At 31.0% G+C, this 15,094-nt stretch overlaps 2 protein-coding genes across 2 annotated transcripts; one reads left to right on the top strand and one right to left on the bottom strand.

Moving 5' to 3' along the window:
* Nucleotides 1–303: 303 nt before the first annotated feature.
* Nucleotides 304–1,413, top strand: LOC108451718 (uncharacterized). The gene has a single exon (XM_017749377.1). It carries the CDS (start codon nt 304–306, stop codon nt 1,411–1,413), a length of 1,110 nt encoding a protein of 369 aa, XP_017604866.1.
* Nucleotides 1,414–11,140: 9,727 nt separating this feature from the next.
* LOC108450207 (vicilin-like seed storage protein At2g18540) lies at nt 11,141–14,739 on the bottom strand. The gene is made up of 8 exons (XM_017747727.2): nt 13,979–14,739; nt 13,327–13,372; nt 13,115–13,164; nt 12,952–12,993; nt 12,340–12,453; nt 11,644–11,722; nt 11,489–11,560; nt 11,141–11,394 (listed from the first exon to the last, which is right to left on the bottom strand). Exons 1-8 carry the CDS (start codon nt 14,509–14,511, stop codon nt 11,347–11,349), a joined length of 984 nt encoding a protein of 327 aa, XP_017603216.1. The 5' UTR covers nt 14,512–14,739; the 3' UTR covers nt 11,141–11,346.
* Between the last annotated feature and the right edge of the window lie 355 nt (nt 14,740–15,094).

The following is a 15,094-nucleotide window of genomic DNA, read 5'->3' as shown; positions in this document are numbered from 1 at the left end:
AATGTGGACAAATACTTGTTTCGAGCCCTCGCACAGTTTTAAAATCCCGCTTACAGTTGCTTCACCTTCGGAGGAGTCGATTTAGTACCTACTGTAGAGGAATACATGGCGTTACTTAATTGGCCAAAGATTCAGGCCGACAGGGCCTATTCAAGACCTGTTAATGTCCCGAATTTTTTGAAGAAATTGATGAATACCACGGGGATGAGCGAACAATGGGTTGCAGCTCGAATCATGCAAAAATGGGATAGTAAGTGTATTCCTTAGAGGAATTTAAGGGACTTAATCTTAGCACATCCGAATATGAAAAAGAGGGTTGACGTTTTCGCCTTAAGCCTCTACGGTTTGATCATCTTTCCTAAGGCATTAGGACATGTAGATGAAGTCGTCTCAGATTTATTCGATCGCCTTGATAAATGGACCACACCCGTCCCTGCAATCCTAGCAGAAACTTTTAGATCCTTGAATGCATGTCGGAGAGAAGGCGAAGGAAGATTTATTGGTTGTGCACAGCTTCTATTGGCTTGGTTCTATAGCTATTTTTGGAAGGTGGAAAAGGTCTCTTATCGGGTTTTCTCCAATGACTATTCCCCATTAAGAGAGTTAGTGGCTACATCGAGGCGAGACGACATCTCAGAAGGGAAATGGATAACCATTCTCCAAAACTTACGAGTCGAAGATGTTGAATGGAGAGCTCCATGGTTGATCCCTAACGAGATCTTATATCAGTGCGGTGATTTTGACTGGGTCCCTCTGGCTGGAATATGGGGAGCTGTTGGATACGCTCCATTACTCGTGTTAAGGCAATATCGATCAAGGCAGTTTACACAGTTGACACAGGGGTTGGCACAATGTGAGTTCTCTTATAAAGACAACAATTATAAGAAGAATGTTTGTGAGATATCAGATACTTGGAACCAAACACGAAGAATGAAAGGATTCACTACGGGCCCGATGACGACCCCCGAGTATGATTGGTGGTGGGGTAGGAGAGTCAATGACAACATCCCAATGCTAAGTCAGGAAAATGCCCGACCGATAGAAGAGCATTTACAAGTAATCTCATCCGAGTTAGAAATCATCAAGCAAGACTTTGAGAAAAAGAGCTCGGAATTGGGAAAGAAGATAGAGCAATTAGAGGAGGAAAAGATGCGGCTAGGATTAGATGTCAACATCCACAAGCTAGAGGCTAAGAAGCTAAGGAAAGGGAAGAATAAAGCTGAAGAGGACTTGGATAGTCTGAAGACTGATTATAAGAAGCTGCGTACGTCAATAAGAACTGTCGATTTGGGTAAGACGTCAGATCAGTGGCGTCAAGAAATTGAAAAAGAAAAGGCTAGAGCTGATCACTGTGAGAAGAAGTTTCAAGATGTTCGAATGCGGGAAGATGTTTTGAAAAAGAGTTTGTCATAAAGCCAAAGCAAAAAAGAGAGATTACAAGCTCGGATAGCCGAACTGGAAAAATTGCTACATCTGCATCGTAGCCGTAACTCCGTAATTGAGTTAAAGACCAGCTTAAGCAAAATCGAGGAGTTGAAAGGAAAAATAGAGGAACTCGAGTCGACACTATAAGATAGCAAAAGTCGAGTGGAATTCAATGAGGCAAACAATAAACATTGCAAAGAACAACTTCACCACTCTCAAGATCAAATCAGAAATAGAGATTATGTCATGGGCGAAGCTGTGGCTCAAGTTCGAGAGAGAGCCGAGGACAAATCAATTTAAAGGAAGAAGTTTATTTTTCCAAAAATTTTGATTTTAATTAAATAATTAAATTATAAAGCAATTTAATTAAAATTGGCCATTAAGAGGCCATCCGAAGGCCTGATGCCAGCCATCAGTTGGAGGGCTCAGTTCCCTAGCCTCTTAAGTCCCAAGCCACATTTTTTTTTTAATTTAAAGTCTATTCTATTACTTCAAATTACTTTTAATCCTTTTTTTTAATTCCTATTCATTACTTTAAATCCCACTTTTTTATTTAAATCCTATTCATTCATTAGTTCAAATTACTTTTATTCCTATTTTTCTATCACTTTAAATTAATTTATCCTTAAATTATATCTTTTTAATTAAAATATTATTTTAAAAACATCAATTTATTTCAAATTTTTAATTAAAATCATTTTTAATCAAAGTTATATTTTATGTTTTGGATTTAAGATTCAGGGCTCAAGTCTAAGGTTAAGGATTCAAAGTTTGTGAATTAAGACTTGAGGTTTTACTACTCAAATTCTTAAAAAAGGTCACAAATCGTCTAAAATTTCTAAGTTTTCTGTTTCAAATAGACTAATTTAATGGCTTAATTCTTTAAACATAGAACTCAATTTGACTAGGAAAAGATCACATATCGGCTATTTTACCCATCTAACTTAAAAAAATTTAATATTTACAAAATGACCCTGGTTCAAAAATATTTACCAAAATGACCTGAAATAAATAGTAGATTAGGGCTTTGGGAACCCAATGGCCAACAATATTTAGTGTTTTGGCCCCATCATTACCTGATGATTGTGTCAAGCTTTAAAAAATTGATTTTTTTTTAGTTTAAGAGTCCAATGGCTAGCACCAGTATATTTCTTTTAAAATTGTATCATATTGGTATATAAAAATACCAGTATTTAAAAAAAATTTGGTTCTGGTCATGTAATGGCCGGCACAAAGACATTTAAAAAAAAATTTGGTGTTGGCCAGTAGATGGCCTGCACCAAGTACAATTTTCAGTTCCCAAGGCATTTTTTTTTTTTACTTTGGGACACTGATGGCCGGCATCAGTGTATTTAAAAAAAAATTGTGGCTGCTGGTCAGTAGATGGCCTGCACCAAGTACAATTTTCGACTTCTAATTAAATTTTTAAATTTAAATGAAATTTAAAATTTTGTAATAGAATAATATTTAAATTGAGAAAAATTTAAATAAAATATAATTTTTTAAATGATCCCGATATTGAGACTACTTCTAATTAATATAAAAAAATGAAATGAATTGAAAAAGATTAATGAAACTACTTCTAAGTAATTAAACTCACTTGATAACCATATAACTAAACAAAATTCTTTATAATTAACTTAGATTTAACAAAATCATTTTACTAGGGTTAACAATTGAATTTGAAACTCTGAAAAGTAAGAGGATTAAATTCCTATACAAACGACACCAATAATATCTTCGGTATATATAATACTTATGTTGACGAATAAATTAATATGTCATTATAGATACTCTTATACCGACACTAATACGATGTGTTGGTATAGTCTCATCACATATTGACGAATAAGTAATCTGTTAGTATAGACTTATTAACATTTATGGAATTGGGTCGTCAATAAAAGTAACCATTGGTATATGACAAATCATTTGTAGTTATTCATCTTTAATTACGCTTTCATTGCAATTTAATTTCTTCAACTTTGGAAATAATAAATAAGGTTTAGTGTTTAAAGGTTGAGTTTGGAGGTTTGGGGGTTTAAGATCTTAAGATTGGGCTATTTTACCAATCTAACTCAAAAAAAATTCGATATTTATAAAAATTACCTAAGTTCAAAAATAATCATCAAAATGACCTAAAATGAGCAGTAGTTTGGGGTTTTGGGAACCTAATGGCCGGCACCACCTAGTGTTTTGGCCCCATGATTGCTTGATGATTGTGTCAGGTTGTAAAAAATTAATTTTTTTTACTTTAAGAACCCAATGGTCGGCACCAGGGTATTTTTTTTAAATTGTATCATACTGGCATACAAAAATACCAGTATTTAAAAAAAACTTTGATTTTGGCCATGTAATGGCCGACACCAGAGATGTAAAATAAAAAAAAATTGTGTAGGCCAGTAGATAGCAGGCACCAGGGACCATTTTCATGTCCCAATGCAATTTTTTTTACTTTGGTACACTGATTGCTGGCACCAGTTAAATTTAAAAAAAAAAATTTGCTGCCCATGTAATGACCTGCACAGAGATGTAAAAAAAATTTGGGTGCTGGCCAGTACATGGTCGACACTAGATACTTTTTTCATGTCTCAATGTATTTTTTTTACTTTGGTACACTGATGATCGGAACCAGTTAAAATTTTTAAAAATATATATATATTTTTGGGTACAGGTCATGTAATGGTCGGCACCAGAGATGTAAAAAAAAAATTTTAGGTGCTGGTCATGTAATAACCGGTACCAGAGATGTAAAAAAAATAATTTTTTGCTAGCCATGTAATAGTCGGCACTAGAGATGTAAATTTTTTTTTCTTTTATGCTAGCCATGTAATGACCTGAAATATTAGGTCAAATACTAGGAAATAGGCCTGCTGGTACCGGCCAATGACACCCTTCTTTCTTTTTTTTTTTTTTTTAGTTTCTATTTCAATTACGGCTATTGGAAGGCCAATTTGGCCTTGGTCAATGATGCAGGCCTGACGCAGGCACAAGCCTTATCATTTTAACTTTTTTTTTTTTTTCATTTTAATTTTAATTTTCATTTCATTTCATTTCATTTCATTTTAACTTCGTTTCATTTAAATTTATTTATTTATCATTTCAATTTATTTTCATTTCAATTTTATTTTTATTTTCATTTTCATTTAAATTTATAATTTCTTTTCATTTAAACTTTTATTCTATTTAATAATCATCATTTCATTTTGTCGAAATCATTTTTTTGAAAAACGGGAATCGGCTTAAATTTTGAAAATGAAATCGATTAGAGGAGTCGCCACCAATCCTTTTTGATGAGGTGTGATCGAGTCACCTTAAATTAATCATTTTAATAAAAGTTAAGATTCAGTAAAACGATAGTTTTTGGTCTACGAAAATCAGAAAATGAGTTCGGGAGTCGGTTACGCACGAGGAAGGATTAGCACCCTCGTAACGCCCAAAAATTGGTACCTAGTTGATTAATTAGTGTCTTAGTATTGAAAATTAAAAAAACTTGAAAGACTTTAAAATACGATCCTTCTTTTTGTAAATAAAACATTCGAACGTTTAAAGACCTTCTCGTCTCGAAACAACAAAATGTCATATCCAGTGAGTTAGGACACAACATCTCGAACTTTTGAAAATGAGCTTGCCTTTTACTAAAAAACCGTATATTTTAACTACTTTTCAAAAGGATATTCGGTTAGTTAGGGTGAACGAGGAAAATCAAAACCCAGTAAGTTAGGGCACGTTTCCTCAAATTTCCAAACACTGAATATTGCCTTTACTTGCGAAAAATCTTATCTCGAGGTAACTAAATGTTATACCCGGTAAGTTAGGGCACAACACCTCGTATTTCCGAGAATAAGCATTTCTTTTTAAAACTCGTATTACGATTTTTAAAAGAATATTTCGTTATTTAGATTAAATGAGAAAAAATCAAAACCTAGTAAGTTAGGGCACGATTTTCTCGAAATTCCAAATACGGAGTATTGCTTTTTGAGATAAAGTTATTTTCTTAGGGACAAGGTTAGTACAACATAAGTTTGTAATAAAGAAAGCATGAATACAAATCTCGAACGTAACAGAATGAATATAAATGAAAACGTGAATGATAATGATGAAAGTAAAATAAAATAAGCAGATAAGTTAAAAGAAGAGAGAAATGGTAAATAAGCTAATAGTATTGGAAAAAAAATAAAAGAGGTAATAAATATAAAAATAAAAGTAAAAATAAAGAATACTAGTTGTAAATAAATATTACATAAAATTTTTAAAAGATTGATAGTAATAGTATTGATAATAATAAACATAATGAATATTTTAAAGTGCAAAACGATATATAAAACATATAAATATATATATATGTATAGATAAAGAATATATAATTTGAGTGAGGAGTAGAAATAATATAATATATTTAAAGAGTAATGGGTAAAAATATAATAATAATATAATAGTAATAATACAATGACAATAACGATAATAGAAGTTAGTAATAATAATATGTTAAATAAAAGATATGATAGTGGCAATAATCAAGAGTGTTAATAATAAAATAAGGAGGTAATAATAATAATAATAATAATAATAATAATAATAATAATAATAATGAAAACAAAAGTATTAAGTTACAATTAGTAAAATAATAATAGTGATAATCATAATATATTAAATAACAATAATAAGATAATAAATAATAATAATAAAGTATAAATAATAGTGATGAAAATGACAACAAGCAGTAATAATAATAATAGTGACCATAGCAGTAATAATACATTGATAATACATAATAGAAGGAATAACAATAAAAATATAGTAATAATAGGAATATTAATAATTGTAATAACAATAATAATAAAGGATAACAATACATTAATGCTGATAATATATATATATATATATATATATATATATTTTAATATCAATAACAATACATAAAACAGGAAATAATAATATTTTAAAATAATAATAATAATAGTAACAATAATTAAAAATGATAATAGTAATAAAATAAAAATAATAGTAATGATAATACATTAAGAATAATAATATATTAATAATAAATTAATGAATTAATAACAAAACAGTAAGTAAATCAACACAAAAATAAAATATAGTCATAATAGTAGTATTAACAAAATAATAATGATAATAATAACAATAATAATAATAAGAGATAATAATAATTAATTTAATTTAATTACAATATTGAAAATAACAAAAAAGCTAAATTGAAATTAGAGTAAAAGTTAGGGGCCAATTTGAAAATAAACAAAGAAGAAAGGGACCGATTTAAAATTTCAAAAAACATGGAGGGCCTAGAATGGGAAATAACCCCACCTTCTAAAACACGCGCCTAAAAGAGGGACTAAATTGAAATCCGAAGTAATCTTCTGGGCCAAAATTGGGAATTAAAAGGAATTTAATTGCGAATTAATAAAAAAGCGGAAGGACCGCGTGCATAAATATCCCAAAAATCAAAAACACGCGGATCCTCTTCCCCTACGGGTCGGGTCACGGGTTCCCTCCCCAAAACGACGTCGTTTTGCATCTAGGGAGGGAACCCCAAAACGCTGCCGTTTTGTAAGGCTATAAAAGCCAAAATTTTTTGAGAAAAATTCATTTCTACTATCCCCCTTTGAAAAAAACAGTTGCTCTCTCTCATTCCCTCTCTCTCGCCCTCTAGCTGGAGTCAAAGTCCGGTGAACAAGCTGTCGTACGCCCCTTCCGGTCACCGTCACCGGCCACCGAACTCCGAAGGTATTTTTTTTTATATTTTTTTGTATTTTTTATGTGCTTATGATATATGTATATATGTGTGGGGTTAGATTCAAAAATAGAAAGAAAACAAAAAAACAAAAAAAATAAAATAAATAAGATCACCTTAGGTTTTTTGGTTTTTGATTTTGGTATTTTGAGTCTCTGATATGGGATTATTCTCCTGATTTGTTATTACTGAGATCACTGCTTTTGTATGTGGTTAGATCTGAAGAAGTTGTCAAGTGTTTTTGTATTTGCTAAGAGAAAATGCCGAATCCTTTTCTGATTTCGGCCCTAGCTTTTAAAGCCAAGTTACATGCTATATATTTTTTTATCATTATCTGTCCCCTCTCTTCCTTTAATTTTGCAGGTGCAAATGGAGCGGTGGCACAGTGGCGGTGGGACAAGTGGTGATGGGACAAGGAGCAGTTGGCCGAACGGCTGACAAGGCTAGGGTTTTTTTAGTTTCGTTTTTTTTTTTTGTTTTGTGTTTGGGTTGGACTAGGGTTGAAATTAATTTTGGGTTTGTTTTGGGTTTTGGCTATTGAGCTGTAAATTGGGTTTGGGTTAATGAGTTTTGGTTTTGGGTAAGTAGTTGGGTTTATTTCGGGCTAAAATTGGGCCTCAACACATTTCATTTCATATTCATTACAAATTACATTTAATTTAATATTCATATTTCATTTAACATTTCATTTTATTAACTTTTTTATTTAAATTTATTATTTTTTCCTAATATATAATTTTTTTCATATTAATCACAACTAGTATCATTTCAAGTTATATTTCTTTCCATTTTATTTTAATTTTTTCCTTATTTTATTTAAATATAATTTTTATCATTTCATTTAAATTATCTATCTTCTCATTTTAATTTAATTTTTTCATTTCATTTAAATTATTTTTTCCATGTAAATTTAATTTTTTCTTATTTCATTTAAATTATCTTTTTTCCATGTAAATTTAATTATTTTTTCCATGTAAATTTATATTTTTTCATATTAATTTTCTCTCATTGTTATTCATTTAATTTTAATGTGTTTTAAATTAAATATGTATGTCTATTGTATTATATTTAATCAATGTATAATTTGAATAAAGTATATCATTTATCTAATTTTTCATATTTTTACAATATTTTTACAACAACATGCGCTCAATAATATATCATTACATGGCCAGCACTAAAAATATATATATATATTTTAAATTTAATTAGTGCCGGCCACCAGTGTTCCAAAAACAAATTTGCATTGGGACACGAAAAAAGTACCTAGTGCCGGTCATTACATGGCCAGCACCCAAAATTTTTTTTAAATTTAAACTAGTGCCGGCTATCAGTGTAACAAAGTAAAAAAATTGCATTGGGACACGAAAAAAGTACATGAATTTTTTTTTATAAATCTCTAGTGCCGACTATTAAATGGCCAGAACCAATTTTTTTATTTAAATACTGGTATTTTTATATACCAGTATGATATGATTTTTAAAAAAAAATATCTTGGTGCCTGCCATTGGGTTCCCAAAATTAAAACAAATCAATATTTTAAAGCCTGACACAATTATTAGTCAATCATGGGGCCAAAACATTATGTAGTGCCTGCCATTGGGTTCCCACTACCTAAAAATACTGTTCATTTCAAGTCATTTTGGTGATTGTTTTTGAACCTGGGTCATTTTTGTAAAAATTAAAATTTTTTAGGTTAGATTAGTAAAATAGCCTTAAGATTACAATTAAAGGCTTTGAATTTAAGGTTTAAGATTTGAATTAGAGTTTCAATTTATGGTTTAAGGAGTAAGATTCTGAGTCAAGTTTTGGGGTTTTATTTTTCAATATTTTAGATTTATTCTATTCTAGTTTTTAAGGTTCGAGTTTTATAGTTTGTAGTTTAAGGCTTGAAAATTAGGGGTTAAACTGTTAAAGTTCAGGGGTTAGGAAAGAAAGGTCATTGGTCAAAGATCAAGGGACAATGTTTAAGATTTAAGGTTCATAGTAATAGGTTTAAGGTTAGGAATTAGAGTTAAGTTTAGTATTTAGGGTTTAAAATTTTGGATTTGAGGTATAGTGTTTAGGGGTTATTTTACTTAAATAATTCTCATACACAAATGACGCAAGTTTAAAAATAATCACCTAAATAACTTGAAATGATCAGTAAACTTGGGTTGGGGGACTTAAATGACTAGTACTACTTTGTATTTTCACCCCATTATTATCTGATAATTGTGTCATGTGTTAAACATATATTTTCTGGGGTTAGAGGACTTAAGTGGCTGATACCCTTGTATTTTTTTTTCAAACTATAGCATACTGATATATTTGAAAAAAAATTGGGTTGGGTGACTTTGATGGCTGGTACCACTTTGTAATATAAAAAAATATTTTTTGGGTGCTTGCACATTGATTGCCGACACCCACTTTATCAGATATAATTTTTTTTGAGTCAGGAGAATTAGATGGCTAACAAACCTTTTTTGGGAATTCAAAAAAAAAAATTTAGGTGCTGGAACACTGATGGTCAACACCCTTATACTCGATTAAAAAAATTAAGTGTTGAGACACTTATGAATCGACTACCCAATATTAGATTTAAAAAAGTAATTTTTTTTAGTCCAAGGAAAAATCAATTTAAAGGAAGAAGTTTATTTTTCTAAAAATTTTGATTTTAATTAAATAATTAAATTATAAAGTAATTTAATTAAAATCAGCCATTAAGAGGCCTGAAATCAGCCATTAAGAGGCCATCCGAAGGCCTGATGCCGGCCATCAGTTGGAGGGCTCGGTTCCCTAGCCTCTCAAGTCCCAAGCCACATTTTTTTTTAATTTAAAGCCTATTCTATTACTTCAAATTACTTTAAATCCTTTTTTTAATTCCTATTCATTATTTTAAATTACTTAAAATCCCACTTTTTTTAATTTAAATCCTATTCATTCATTAGTTAAAATTACTTTTATTCCTATTTTTCTATCACTTTAAATTAATTTATCCTTAAATTATATCTTTTTAATTAAAATATTATTTTTTTAAAAAATTATTTCAAAATTTTAATTAAAACCATTTTTTATTAAATTTATTTATTATTTAATTATTTTATTTTTAAATGAAAAAAATCTAATAAAGTGGATGTGGGCTATCAGTATGCCAACACTCAAAAAAAATTTTAATAAGAAAAAGTGGTGCCAACTATTTATTGTCCAACACCCAAATTTAAAATATTGACATAAATGTATACTAGTATGCTACAGTTTGAAAAAAAATACAAGGGCGCTGGCCATTAACTTTCTAGTACCTAAAAAATATTTTTAATACCTGACACAATCATAAAACAATGGTTGAGTCAAAAATCAATGTGGTGCCAAACACTTAAGTCCCTTAACCTAATTTTACTATTCATTTTAGATCATTTAAGTAATTATTTTTAAACCTAAGTCATTTTTGTAATTGTTTAATTTTTTTGAGTCATTTGAGTAAAACAATCGATTTCAAGCTTTTGAGTTTGGAGCACTAAGTTCAAATTTTTAGGTTCAAAGTTGTGTTTTATATTTTGGGCTTACAATTTAGAGCTCAAGTATTAAAATTTAATGTTAAGACTCCAAAGTTTGTGGATTAAGACTTGAGGATTTCCTACTCAAATTATTAAAAAAACATCACAAATTATCCAAAATTCCTAAATTTTAAACATAGAACTCAATTTGGCTAGGAAAAGATCACATTTCATACAATTAAAATCAGCTAAAATTTAACTAGAATGAGCAAACAATAGATGATTTAAAAAAGCCTTAAATTTAGTTATCCAAAAAAATTTAAAAAACTTAAGTATAGGGTTAGGATTTAGTTAAGATAATGGTATTTGGATTTTCTTCTTTTTTCATTAAAAATTTCAAGCTAATTGAAATAGAAGAGCCTAAATGTAGCACCATATACTACTTTCTTGTATACTAAAAACGGATGTGAGGGAGGACACAAGCTAGTTCAAAAAACTGTTATCCTGGTAAAACGGATACAATTATATTCAACCTTGTACCGATACAAACGAGTAAATTCCTTCTCTCCATACCATTCTCCGGTAGTCAATTAACGTAAAGCTTAGAACTGACTAATATCTAAAGCATATTACACGGGCAATGCGGAATTCATGAGTTCTGAGTAGTCGTTAGTGCTGTCTAGGCCATTCTTCTTACATTGCAACATCTGGATCAAGCCGTTTTTGTATGGCAGCTGCAGCCTGTAAATGTAAAACAGCAATGGTACATCAATTATTGACAATGGGATAATTCAAGATTGCGCAGGTAGGAATAAAACCGACAGTGCATCCTCACCTCAAAGTTGCCGATTTTGTACAAGTAAGCCATCTCTTCCCGTAACTGAGTTTGTTCTTTCATTGCTTGCGCCTGCAAATTCATATAGACAGAGGTGAGAAAAATATAACATAGCACAAAAGGTCACTATGTTTGGAAGGCCAAGAAAGACTAACCATTCCACTCTGCATAGCAAGTTTCAAAGCTTGAACCTCTTCTTCCTTCTGCTTTTCACGGGCCAAAAGCATTTCTTGCCTGAAAATGCAGATTGAGATTATGCGCTGTTGTTAAGATCATCAAATTTCACATTCAAATCCCCGTACCACATAATAAAGAAAACAGGCATCCACTATCAGTTTTCCTCAAAAGAGGCAGAAATAAACCTTGCAAATAACATATTTCATGGTAATATAGGATCAGTAAACCAGATGTTACAAACAGTTTTGGATAGGCATTTCACAGTTGAGATTTCCAAACAATTCTTGTTTATGACAACCCCATCATCTTATTGCACATCTCAAATACACATGACAGCATAAAGTGCGACATCATACTTACTTTGGATGATCAAAAGATGTGCAAATAAACAGCCATTAACTATTACGGATGCAAAATCTGTGTAACGAAATTGCATTTAAGAAACAACCTCCATTAGGAGTTCATCTAATGATAAATCTAAGAACAGTGATAACTGATGCCGTAAATGGCAGTTTTTAAGCAATTATACCAATCAATAGAGCTTAAGAGAAAAAAAAAAACACGGGTCAAATATAAGTTAAATTCAAAGAAAGCTATATTCAATAAAGCTGAAAAAACTAGAATATCAACTGCTTCAAATAAAATATGGCATAAAATGATGCATCAAAATGTACCGGCGCTGTTCTTCATCATTGAATACAGTACGCTCTCCTTGGAGAACCTTTTTAACACCCTTTTTGTTCTCTTTCTCCATTTGGCGCTTATAATAAGCATCAAGGTTATAATATCTGCAATGACCAATAAAGAAGATATCATGTCCATGCCCACATGATAACCAAATATACATGCCAAATTATTGTTATTCTATTTCTTGGAATCCAAGAAATCAGTGATAAACTAGACCAACAGGAACACAACCAAAAACCCATTATATAAAACACCAATCTCTTAAACAATGAGTCAGTTCCCTCTTTTCTGGCTGGGACTATTATACACCTAAGTGGACAAAGGGAGACATACTTTCAAGATAAGTAACTCATAGTGTCAGACACAGGTATATGTCCAGAACCGGTCAAAGGGTTCTTGAAGAACCATGTCTAGATATGAGGTGAAACATAAACACTTCAAGAAAAATGAAGAGTCAAAGGCAACACAGATTTCAAGGGGAAAAACATGCATAAAGCATACCAGCATCCTTCTTTCTTTTTTTCTCTGATTAAGAATTATATAACACACATTCTTGTTGAAACAAGAATCTCTAATTCTATATGATTACAAAGCCTTACTTTTTGGAAGGAAAGGTGGCTGTGTTGTGATCTTCCATAAAACTGCAAAAATAAACACAAAATTTTAGATTTGCAAAATTAATTTAAGCAACAATACAGTTAATTTTGCACGCATTGTTCAAATAAGACCATGAGAAGAGAAGAGAAACAACGATTCACATACTCTTTAAACAACTGCTTCTCTTCCCAGTTGGGCAGACTTTCCAAGTTTATCTGTAAAGAGAGATAAAAAATATAGTTACAAACAAACTCCAAATCATTGATTCAACAAGAGCTGATCGATGAAGAACTTGCATATTTCTTTCACAACAAATTGAACATAAAACCATACAGTCGCCATTAATAAACAACTCTAGAAATAGTTCATTGAAATACCTGTTTCACTTCAGCTAACCATGCTGTGAATTCAGGTCGCTTATTCCTACACATTATAGAAACAGTAATAAGAGGCCCCAATTTTCAATCTCAATAATAATGCAAGATAGGAGTTAGCATTTTTCTAAATTAAAAGGCTAAAAGTATCATGGAGGTTCTATACTAGGAATCAGATTGAGTTTTATCCCTTTACTCAAAAAATAGCAAATTAGTCCCCATATATTACATTAAAGAGCAAATCGATTCTTTCTATTACAAATTTCATCATTTCTACTATTAAAAATTGGCATGACTAACATAACCAAACAGTTATGCATGGCATGCCACCAATAAGGATGAAATTTTAACAGTTGAAATATAACATTCTAAGAACATTTCCAACTTAAAATTAAGCTGCAATTTCTACATATATAAACTAGTTTCAATTCCAACAATTTCCAAGAAGCAAAAAAACTAAAATAAATAAGAATTTCAATCTCAACCATAATAAAACCTTGGAACCAGCATTTTTGGCAACTGAAATATGAAACTTTACAAGAAGCATACCCAGAATTGCAAAAGAGTAATTTCCAATTCCCATATTCATATATGTAAAATTTGTTCCATTTCCAACAATTTCTCAAAGAAAAATAGAGAAGTAAATGGAACTTACCACATATCAGTTTCTCTGATAATTCCATATTTCCCCCACGAATTAGTAACAGCACCTTTCTTACCTTTCTCTAACTTATCCTTCTTTTTCTTTGCTTTCCTTTCTTTCTCTTTTCTCTTCTTTCTTTTCCTCTCTTCGTCTCTCTCTTTTTCTTTCCTTCTCCTTTTCTTTTCCTTCTCTTTCTTCCTCCTTTTCCTTTCCCTTTCTTCTCTCTCCCTTCTCTTCCTCTTCCTCCTCCTCCCCCTCCTCTCCTCCTCCGAATCCGAATACCCTGATTCCGTTTCCGAATACTCCGACTGGGATTCCGATTCGGATTCTGAGTCTGAATACGAATCGTCTTCACTGATACCGCTGCTGCTGTCGTGTCTTCTTCGTGATTTGCTCGGTCGTTTCCCTTTGTCGCTTTTGCTGTGGCTTCTGGGCTTTGTATCTTCGGTTTCTGAGTCGGGTTTGTGTTTTGGTTTGGGTTTAGATGGCGTTCCCGTTTCTTCGTCGGAGTTCTCTGAGAGAGAACCGTTCCGATATTTACCCATATTCTCTGGTTCTTCGAGGTTTTGAGATTGGAAGGAGGAAGAAAGCGAGGGCTTTAACAATAATTTGTAGGTTGGGGTGGAGGCCTCTAAAAGAGAAGCGTGTTTGGCTGCAAAGAAAATGATTACGGAACTCGGAAAATGGAAATGAAAACTGGGTCGGGCTAACCTGCTTTTACATCATCTAAGTGGGCTTTGATTAGCATCACTTGAATTAGATTCCATGATTTATGTATTTTTGTCTTAATATTTATTTTAAGGAATCATATCTGGTTGTCATTAAGGTTGAGGATTCGATCGACTCGAAAAAGTTTGAGTTAGTCGGGTTTATAAATTTTATTTTAGCAATCGAATTCAATTTAAAAGTTTTTTAAATTGACTAAAAAATTTTCGAATCGAGTTAACAAATTATAATATTTATACTCAATGTTGTGTTTATATGTATCGATTATTTAACTAGTAATTGAAGTATAAGATTATTTAGCTATATAATAATATAATAAATTTGTATTTTTTTAACTTAATGGGTAAATATTTATTAAAATAAAGTATTTTTACATTTTAATTTAATGGTTTTGACTTTTAA

The sequence above is a fragment of the Gossypium arboreum genome, chromosome 5 (genome assembly GCF_025698485.1).
Source record: "Gossypium arboreum isolate Shixiya-1 chromosome 5, ASM2569848v2, whole genome shotgun sequence".
Classification (NCBI taxonomy): domain Eukaryota; kingdom Viridiplantae; phylum Streptophyta; class Magnoliopsida; order Malvales; family Malvaceae; genus Gossypium; species Gossypium arboreum.
Note: the sequence above shows the minus strand (reverse complement) of the source record. Positions and strands in the feature narration are given on the sequence as shown.

Excerpts from the sequence above, each read along its gene's own strand:
- LOC108450207 (XM_017747727.2), bottom strand. The coding sequence starts at position 14,511 with ATGGGTAAATATCGGAACGGTTCTCTCTCAGAGAACTCCGACGAAGAA. Across the intron at positions 11,723-12,339 it reads AATGATGAAGAACAGCGCCG|GCAAGAAATGCTTTTGGCCC; the intron begins GTACATTTTGAT and ends CTGCATTTTCAG. Across the intron at positions 11,395-11,488 it reads ACAAAATCGGCAACTTTGAG|GCTGCAGCTGCCATACAAAA; the intron begins GTGAGGATGCAC and ends TTACATTTACAG.
- LOC108451718 (XM_017749377.1), top strand. The coding sequence starts at position 304 with ATGAAAAAGAGGGTTGACGTTTTCGCCTTAAGCCTCTACGGTTTGATC.